Here is a 10,279-nt window from a genome sequence, read left to right as displayed (position 1 = left end):
CCTGCTGAATCTGTCGTTCAAGCTCTCTAGTTTCTCTTTCTCTGGAGCTGGAGGTGTACTTGTTGTCGTTGAAGCCTTTACTGCAGTTGTTAATGAGTTTGGTACTAATTTTTTGGGAAGAGTTAAGGAGAGAAGTGATGAAGAAGAAGAAGCTAATGCCATGAGACCAGACTGAAGACTCAGAAGAAATTCAAATTAAAAAAAAAAAAAGAAAGCTTCTTCGCTTCCTTCCACACAATCACCACTTTTGCCTAATCCTTTCAACTTTGAAGAATGAATGAATGAAAGATATTTTGTTGGGTTTTGTATTTTGTCTTTATTCCATTTCATGCCTTGCACTTTTCCCCCCTATCTATCCCTCCCTTGCTTACGTGGCAATAGTTACTTTTTTTTTCTTCCTATTTTCCAAATGATTGAAATGTAGGGTGCGTTTGGAATTGGTTCCAAAACGTTTTTGTTTTCTGTACGAAAATGAAAATGAAAACGTTTTCATTTTCATTTTTGAATTATTTCTGAAAATGTGTTTGGTAGTTTTATTTAGAGATTGATTTCAGTTTTAAAAAAAACTAAAAATGCGTTTGGTTTCATTTTTGAAAACATGTAATAGGTATTTAATATATTAAATAAATAATAATTGAATCCTAAATAAAAACACTAATAATTAATAAAATAATTAATAAAATATGGAAATTACAATATATTAGCTTAAATTATTGTCGCCTATACGAATCCCACATTTGATTAGCTAGATGATCCCTAAAATCAACCATGTAATTACGTTGTTGCCGACCATCCATTTCAGATGTTTCTGCTTCTTGTGCATCCATACCATGTTGTTGTTCCTGTTGCCCTTCTTGTTCTCCCTCTCCCTCAATATCTTCTACGGGCAAATCGACCTCATATTGTCTAAATAGGGGATCATATTGTCTAAAGTATATACACACACAGACCATTGGGGGCTGATGGGGGCTGATATTCAGCCCCCATCAGGGCTGACAATCAGCCCCCATCAGGGCTGATGGGGGCTGATTATCAGCCCCCATTGGGGGCCTCCCAGGCCAGCCCCAAAGGGAGGCCCCCAGGGGCTAATTCAGCCCCAACGGGGGCCTCCAGGGGAAAAAGAAAAAAAATGGAAAAAAACCAGATCAGATCAAGCATAGGATAGAAAATAAACACCAAATCAAACAGAAAACAGCAACCGATTTGGTTGAATAAGCAAATCAAACGGCGAGACAACCGGAAAAGAAAAATAAAAAAATAAAAAAAAAAATTGCTCGACCAAATCGATCGGAAAAATCAAACAAGTTCAAATATTTTTAGCTAGGGGCATACCTCGGTGAGAAAACAGAGAACGGCGCAGATTGGGCAACAAGAGACCGGAGGAGCTCAGGCGAACGGAGGTGCTCCGGTGAGAAGCAAACGGCGCGACTCTTGGGCGAGAAGAACGCCGGGGCTCGGCCGGGAAGAAGATCTCGGCTGAAGAACGGAAGGGAAGGAGGAAGAAGAGCTCGGCTGAAGGGGAAGAAAAAATCGGAAGAAGCAGAAACGGGAGGATGATCGAGGAAGAAAGAAGAAGAAGAAACCGAAAATGAAAACAAGAAAACGAAAACGGCTTTTTTCCGTTTTCAAAATTCCGGAAAACGACAAAGCCATTTTCGTTTTTGTTTTCTGACACAAATTTTGCCAAACACGTTTTTTATCTCCGTTTTTAATTTTTTGCATCGAAAAATGTGAAAAACGAAAATGAAAATGCTACCAAACAGGCCAGTAGTTCTTTTACTAGTTGAAAAGGGAATAAGTGGTAAAGCAAAAAAAAAAAAAAAAAGGACAGAAAAATTGCTCTAACAGCCCCAAACGTGATTATATACCAATGTGGTTATTTCACTTCACATATAACTTGTTCTTGTTAGGCGATGATTACTTCACCAAATGTAAAAGTTTGTGTACGACTTTTGACATATGGTCATATATCTGCCTTTCTTATCTCTCTCAAATATGATTGCTTCTTAATTGTCCCGCTCACGATCTCATCCCATACAATTTAATAATTAAACAAAACATTAATAGTCTTATGACTAATAGTCTAATAATACTAATGTTGGTCTTTAATCCTTATTCCATATTTTTAGAATCATCACACCAAATTACTAAGAAAATAGGTTAGAACAAATACATGTCTCCATTAGTGCAGCCTTAATCTCCAGTAGAAATCTTTAAGATAACGAGCACATAGAGTTATCGTCTTCCTCAGTCAAATCACCAGATTCTTGAACGGTGTGTTCTCTCTCTAGATGGGAATGAGAGAAAACGGCTGAATGATTGACGTATTGGGGACCATAACCTAAATTTCTTTATATACTTGTAACACCCCGAAGAATTAAGTGAGATTAATTAAGGTAATTAAGATTTATTAGCGTGCCTAATCTGGTTTAATTAATTGATTATCATTTAGTAAATGTTTCTGACGAGTAAATTTAAATGATTCTAAGGTATTTAAATATTCTCAGTATTTACATTTTACCCAGACGTGTGTATGGGCACATTTCTGGACTGTCATTTTAAATGTTTGACACCTGTCCATTTTTCTTTTTCTTTATTTTCCTCCATTTCCTTTTTCCTTCCCGAGCACTCTCTCTCACTCTCACTCTCACTCTCTCGTCCTCTCACTCTAACTCTCACTCTCACTCTCACTCTCTCTCTCTCTCCCGTTTTTGTCTCAAACCAACCGAATCTCGAACCAAAGAGGAATTTCAAGAAGTTTTCAACGTCAAGAGAAGGATTTGATGTAAGATTTCTGAAAAAACCTCTCTTGAATCTCAAGTTTTTCATATTTAAAAACTTATTTTGGTTCGAAATGGATTTTGATGGATTTTGAGTAAAACCATGGTAGAAATTAGAGATCTTGGGTTCTTTGGACTTGATTTAGTACCTAGAACCCGGATCTAGTGGTTTCCCTTTGAGATATTTTGGATTTGAACTTGAAATTGCACTTTTGCACTGATTTTCTTCGGATCAGCCTTTCTGGCCATCCTGCCCTGATTCCACCAGTCGACCTATGCGGTCGACCAGTCTGCACTACATCAGGTCGACCTGTGCGGTCGGCCGAATTTCACACCACCGGTCGACCGGTGGTGTTGCACTGCGCTGTCACCGGTCGACCGGTGTACATGGGGTTTGACCTTGTTTTGCCTGAAAATGCTATTTTGACCTCAGTTTTTGAGGAGAACCCAAATTAGCTTCATTTGGGGATCTAGAGTAGATGGATTAGAATCTTTAATCCATGTTTTGAGATTGAAAACCCTTGGAATGATAATTTAAAACATGAAATGGTTTGTGAAACCGGTAATTGAATTATGGTACACTAATAGGAAATCAAAGGATATAATTGAGAATGAAATTGCTTTATGAATGTGAATTGGATCCTAAAGCGTGGTTTTGTATCAGTGCTAGCTGAGGACTCGGATTGAGGGGCTTAAGGAAGCGAAAGTCGGAATAGAGTAATGCTAGCCACAGGTTTGATATTTACGAGGTAGGATTTCTTACCCTTTCCTTGGTGAGCCTGTTTTCAAAAGGATTTTGGCCTTGCAAATGTTTTAAAGAAAGGGCATATTTGCGAAAGAAAAACATTTTTACCCCCATGACTTGTTGTAGATTATGGGGAGTATAATGAACTGTTTCATAAAGTTTAATGAATGATTTCTTAAGATAAGAGATCTTGCAAATCGGTAAACCGGCTGATGGCCTAGATAGGATGTGGAGAGTGCATCCGAAACCCAACCCGAGGTGATATGGCTTGTGCATTTTGTTGTGTAAGTAATTTATCATAGTATAAATTACTTGTTGATGCCTGTAATACGGAGATTTTCAGTTATATTTCCTTTGAGAAAAAGGATGTGAGGTTTCGGCTGTTGTGTTGGAACTAAATGTCTATATTTATTCATTTATTATTATTTGCTTATTTACTTATTTATAAAGTTATTCCAAAACATATCCTACTAGGCCTTTCGCTCACGTTTTATTGTTTCATAAATGTTAAACCCCTCCCAGGCGACTCTAGGAGCAGTGTGGAATAGTTGAGTTGCCACCACCCGATTAAGAGAGAACTGTGTCCATCCTCCTGGTGTATAAATGTAGGAATTGTAAAATTTCGTAAACTCTGGTATTTGGATTTCTAGACTGTGGTTGATGTCTGTAATGTTATTTACATGTTCATGTATGTACGATATTGAAGATCCTGTGGATAAATCCTGTGGGTGTAGCCCTGAACAATGTTAGAGGCGGGAGTTTTAGCCTCTTAAGAAGTTCTTGTAATTTATTTTCGGTAAAATAGTTGGGCTCGTTTGGAGATTTCTTTAATATCTCACTGTTGGTTTCAATTATTAAATGTTTAACTCCTAATCGAGCCTCCACGTCACCAACTCCTGCCCCGGGGCATGACTATACTCTCCAATTAGGCTCACATTAAACCTAATTAGGCCAATATTGAGAATCCACCCATTTAGCCCATACCCAGTTAGGAGACTATTTAGGCTCTCCACAATTAAATCACTTAATTAGCCCAATTAATTAAATAGCGTCAATAAAATTGTTATAAATATGTGGCCCACAATTATTATTAGGAAACGTAATTTCCTAACAATCTCCCAACTTGGGCTACATATGATTCCTAAAACAATTATATCATACATAATTCTTTAGGCGCGCAACTATATGCTTTTTATCCTTAGTAGACGTAAGGTACAATCTGGTCCATCTCCTATATTAGCATGAGATCATGGCGGCTTTTGTCGCTTTTAAAATGCAACTAAACCTTCCATGGTCACCAAACCAACATATTCAATGACATAGATCGAGTATGGATTAGTGGCATGAAAATTACATGTAATGTGATCTCCAACATGCCTATTTCCAACTAGTCCTGCTTTATTCTTTATGAGATCAATCTGTAATTTTCAAAACATAATGCAAAATTACAAATAGAAAATTAACACATTCAGAAGGAAAACTATAAAATTGTAAATCCATCTTCTTTATTATGCAGAAAATAAACAAATCAATGTTTATGTCATAGAACAACCAAAATCAATGTTTTTCCTGTCCATAATTCATAAAGGGTTTTGGTTACTACTTTGCTTGGAACCCTGTTAAGGATATAAACTGCAGTCTTTAGTGCTTCTCCCCAAAACGATTCAAGCAAAGAATAATGACTAATCATACTTCTTACCATGTCCTTAAGAGTTTTGTTTCGTCTCTCGGCAACACCATTCATGTTAGGCTTACCTGACATTGTGTATTGTGGGACGATTCCACATTCCTTTATGAAGATAACGAAGAGTCCTGGATGTTGTTCTCCTGATCTATCAAATCTACTGTAGTACTTACCACCAAAATCAAATTTGACTGCCTTAATTTTCTTGCCTAGTTGAAGTTCAACTTCGGCTTTAAATTCCTTGAAAACGTCCACTAACTGGGACTTCTCATGTATTAAGTATAGGTAGCTAAATCTTGAATAATCGTCTATGAACGTAATTTTCTTGCTTGGTTGTCCACAGTGCTGGTGGCGGCAGATGCTGCTGTCGGCCATGAATTTTTTTTTTCAAGTTTTCCTTATGCGGCGGCCTTGGCCACCGCTGTTCTTTATCCCGTCGCGGCTAGCCCGTCGGCGCGGCCTAATGGCCAGGCCTTAGTTTCCTCAGTGCCGGTGGCCAAGGCTGCCGCCGTCCACAATCTTTATTCCAAAAAAAAAAAATTCCAGAAAGCCTTTTTACCAAATTTCTAGAAAATCCAAAAATTATTCAACAAATTTTGATCAAAATCAATCACCAAAAAAATCATATGATTATCAATATACATGTTTTACTCAACAAAATAAAGCATATCGAAAATTCCATAGACAAAAGAAAAATCATATGAATCAATCAACATATTATTCAACCAGGAGATATTAGAGATGAAAATTCTCTCAATAATTTAATGTGATCACTGCTCTAATACCATTTATTAGTCTTTAATCCTTATTTCACATTCCAAGAATCATCATACTAAATTACTAAGAAAATAGGTTAGAACAAATACCTGTCTCCATTGGTGCAGCCTTAGTCTCTAGTAGAAATCTCTAAGATAACGAGCACGTCGAGTTATCATCTTCGTCAGTCAAATCACCAGATTCTTGAATGGGGTGTTCTCTCTGTAGATGGGGAAGAGGGAAAACGGCCAAATGATTTGACGTATTGGGGACCATAATATAAGTTTCTTTATATACTGTCCCATTAGGCTCCCATTATAAACCTAATTGGGTCAATATTGGGTATCCACCCATTTAACTCATACCCAATTAGGAGACTATTTGGGCTCTCCACAATTAGACTACTTAATTAGCCTAATTAATTAAATAGCATCAATATAATTGTTATAAATATGTGGTCCACAATTATTATTAGGAAACGTAATTTCCTAACAATTAAAGCATCCACGGTTAAGATTCTCTTCCGTAAGAAAACACCGAAAGAAAAAGAAAAAAAGAAAAAGATGTATTGAACATACTTTATTATTAGTTTATTATAGTTGGAACAAGACATTAAATCTGAATTGCAACAGTACTTGGAATTCTCTTGGAATTCTCAATGTCATGAAATGATGATATTTAAGTAGGTGCTTTAATTCCCTCGTCTAATCTATATATGATCTATGGCGTTTGTCTACTTAACTTAATTAATCAACGTGCACGCACTTCAACTTAATTTCTTGTGCGTGCAATTGCAAAGGTGCAACCTTAATATTCCATTTCAGAATGAATAATCCGTTACAATATTTCCTTAAATTGGGCCCCACCTGGGCATATTCCTGATCATGATGAGAGTAGTTGAGGGAGATCATCGTTCGTTGATATTTAGTTACGTTACTAAATAATTAATTCCAATGTTTTTCAGGGAAATGCAATCACATGGAACTAACTCCAACGAATTAAGCTCACTCTCTCAGCTCCAGCCGAAGCCGTTCAAGTCAATCTGTTTGTAGCAGGTTGATGAAGAATGATTTTCATTTTGATTTTCATGATCATGATCATGATGATCATGATCATGAGAGTTCAGGTCCAGCACTTTATTTGTCGCAAAATAATTAGCAACTCTGCATGCTTGATGATCAGAAGCTTTGTCATGAAATCCTGCCGATCTGGCGCTGGCAGTAGTTGTGTTTCGATCCACAAAGTCTTCATCCACATCCCACGAGCTCCCGGTTCCTCTAAACCTAACTCCCTGGGAATAAGTAGAGGTGTCGCCACCCTTTTCTCCCCCTCCGAGCCCGATTCCTATTGATAACCCCCCCGTGTTCGAGCTTCTTTCGACGGGAAACATTCTTGTTTCCGAGAGAAACATGACGCTATCTTTGGCATCGTTGCACCATTTGGGCTCCAAGAATGCATTACTAGTACTCGTGGTAGCAGCGTTGTTATAAGGTCTCAACTGCACTATCCCACTGCTCGTGTTATGCGCAATTTCTTGGTCCTTCTGTGAGCCTTCGCAGGAGGTTAAGCAGCTGTCCATCGAGCAGTCGTTGTTGGGCTGCTGCTGCCTAATTAATACTGTTCCTTGTGTTTGGTTACTACTATTCGGTTGCCTGCATAACCCCCCTTGCACCTCTTTCAGCTCCGCGAACGCAGAATTCAGGCACTGAGTCGATACCTTTGAAACCAGTTCGGAGAGTTGAACTTTGGCCGCTTCAAGTCCCACTGCCCCCAAGTTCTGTCTCCCCAGCGTCTCCTGTGCTTTCTCCAGCACCGCCTGCAGGTATTTTCCTTGAGCCTCCATCCGGAGCTGCAAGTGTCGTTGAACCTGGTTTAGTTTAAAAACATATATGTTGTCAGATTTAATTAAGGGTTCTAAATCTTAACCCTACAATCTTAAACACTGTTTTAATTAGCTGAACAACAACAAATCCATATTGTTCTTTACTACTAATCGAAAATGTTGTTAATAGTGTCCTATATATATAGGATTATGTTTATGAATATATATACACACACATATATGGGATGATTAATTAGGAAATGACAATTAATGTTGATCTTCGCACATCTAGTGATTAAACTCTTAATTAGGCACATTGTTAATGGCATTTAGATGCTGAAATTACAAATTCCAAAATGGTATAACAAAACAGAAAAGTGGCAACAATATTTTCCCTTTTACCTCAAGCTGCTCGTGAAGCCTTCTCTGAACTTCAATTTGCATCTGTAGTGTTTCGCTTATATGAAAGCCTCTGCAATATTAATAAACAAATTGGAATTCATTTTGGACTACATAATCAACTTTTCAACATGACAAATTATAATGAACACGAAGAGCCATGCATGTATGTATATATATATATATGTATGTACACCTTTATATATGTGCATGGACGAGTTTTGAATGTTTACATTTTCATGAGTGATTATCTATTAAATATAAAAATTTTATGATGTGATGTATAAGAATATAATTTCATTAATTACTATATATTTTTTTATCAACTATTTAATTTATTACAACTGTCTTATTAATATTACATGGTTAAATGAACAATATCCACCGATGAATAAATATTAGAGTAACCATTAAAATCATACCCATTTATGCGTATATACTTACTTGTTTGCTTGAGGTCCAATGCTGAGATTGTTCAACTGATTCGCACTCGCTTCTGATATTCTATCTGCAGCAACACCACCTACCGTACCTAATTAAACATGAAGGCCATTATTAGTTGTATAAATTAAAATAAAAGTAGTTATGCTAAAAACTATAATCTTTGATGAAGATCAAATATTTATCTGCTTACCAATTTTGGTTGTCCCACTGTTAGCTTGTCCATGAAGATTTTTACTGAGCCTATACTTCTGCAAGGAGAAAGATCCATGGCAAATAAGTAGTGCAATTAAAAATTTTATAGATATAATTTATGATGGAATTTCCTATTATGACAAATGCATACATGCATATATACGCCAACAAATTAAGTATTTCTCTTTATTATCTATTAAAAAAAAGAATAATTTAGTAGTATAAGAATGAGAAAAAGTAGTCTATCTCGATCTTACACATTTATGAATAATTAGATCTTTATACTGTTTAAGTCTGATGTGATTTTGAGGTTGATTTGACGTTAAAAATACAAAATACTAGTAGATATATCCTACCAGAAAGGGGACAGAATTAATTATTGGATATAAAAAATGAAACTTTGAACCAAATTATTACCTGAAGGTGACTCTTTAGGTGGTACAAGGTGAGTCCCGGGATTCCCATAAGTTTCATAACCGTTTTTGGAGTAGCCTCTGCATTGGCAAGAATAGAAATTCGGAATCAGGCCAATTATCTTTGAACATGATCACATGATGTTGGCACTATGATCTTCTAGATCAGGAGGGAACCAAAAAAAAAAAAAGAAACAAAAAAAAAGACTCACTGTCTGCTCCTCCGAGTTGATTGACTGCCTCGACGAAGTGTTCATGGAGATCTGGCGTCCACTTGAGGCGGGGCTTGGCATCGGTGGAAAGGACTAGTCCTGAGTCCCTGGGACCATTTCCGCCTTGCAGAAACAAATGCCTTTCCGGAGGAATACTGGTAGCCATCCTCGATGAAGATAGCTGCATGTTCAATGTTCTTCAAGCTTAATTACCTGATGTTTGTTTGTTTGTTTGTTTATAAGTTGCGTCGACGAATTTCAGTAACTAGGATTCAGATATCTGCAAACTCATTTGCTACTTTCTTCTACTAGCTACTAGTAGTACTGGACGACTTGTAATATATAGCAGCTTCTTTCTTGTTTCTTTTTGTTTTTTTTCTTTCTGATCTCTTCTTCTCCTTCTTCTCTTGGTATATATGTTAATTATGCCAAACAAGCGCACAAGCATATTGGCTTTTTATAAGAGCAATTGATGGGCATGGAATCTTGTCCTAAAATATTCACGGAGACTTTAATTGAGAGAGAGAGAGAGAGAGAGATTGTTGCTTTGCCAACCGTGGGACCCTCTCCTCTTCTTAGCTCTTACTTTCCATTCTCAGGCAGTTAACTAATACCCATTGAAATTTCATGTGCACTACAACCACTTTCTGAAACATATCATTATAAAATAATTTGTGATTTACACACATATAATATGCCTTGCATAAGGTACCCGAATTCTGGATTGTTCCACCAGTTTATTCATCCATTCATTTAAATTTTTTTTTTCTATTTATATATACTTTATAATATATCTCCCTTTATATATATATATATATATATATATATATAT

General features: G+C 36.7%; 2 protein-coding genes across 3 annotated transcripts in view; both read right to left on the bottom strand.

Moving 5' to 3' along the window:
- LOC112093180 (photosynthetic NDH subunit of subcomplex B 2, chloroplastic) overlaps positions 1–5,584 on the bottom strand; it is a 7,217-nt gene extending 1,633 nt beyond the window's left edge. The window contains exons 1-4 of the mRNA XM_024171161.1: positions 5,225–5,584; positions 4,903–4,943; positions 1,333–1,512; positions 727–906 (exon numbers count right to left, since the gene is read on the bottom strand). Coding sequence (XP_024026929.1) covers positions 727–906; positions 1,333–1,512; positions 4,903–4,943; positions 5,225–5,584 — 761 coding nt within the window. The remainder of the gene's footprint in view (positions 1–726; positions 907–1,332; positions 1,513–4,902; positions 4,944–5,224) is intronic.
- Positions 5,585–6,569: 985 nt separating this feature from the next.
- LOC21385892 (myb-related protein 2) lies at positions 6,570–9,854 on the bottom strand. 2 transcript variants are annotated; one of them, XM_010106659.2, is made up of 6 exons: positions 9,448–9,854; positions 9,240–9,316; positions 8,821–8,878; positions 8,631–8,718; positions 8,190–8,259; positions 6,570–7,832 (listed from the first exon to the last, which is right to left on the bottom strand). In XM_010106659.2, exons 1-6 carry the CDS (start codon positions 9,632–9,634, stop codon positions 6,978–6,980), a joined length of 1,335 nt encoding a protein of 444 aa, XP_010104961.1. In that variant the 5' UTR covers positions 9,635–9,854; the 3' UTR covers positions 6,570–6,977. The 2 variants fall into 2 exon arrangements, with proteins under 2 accessions (XP_010104961.1, XP_024026934.1); XM_024171166.1 differs by having other exon boundaries at positions 6,570–7,814.
- Between the last annotated feature and the right edge of the window lie 425 nt (positions 9,855–10,279).

Source organism: Morus notabilis, unplaced genomic scaffold (assembly GCF_000414095.1).
Source record: "Morus notabilis unplaced genomic scaffold, ASM41409v2 Scaffold278, whole genome shotgun sequence".
Lineage (NCBI taxonomy): Eukaryota > Viridiplantae > Streptophyta > Magnoliopsida > Rosales > Moraceae > Morus > Morus notabilis.
This window is presented reverse-complemented; position numbering and strand designations above follow the sequence as displayed.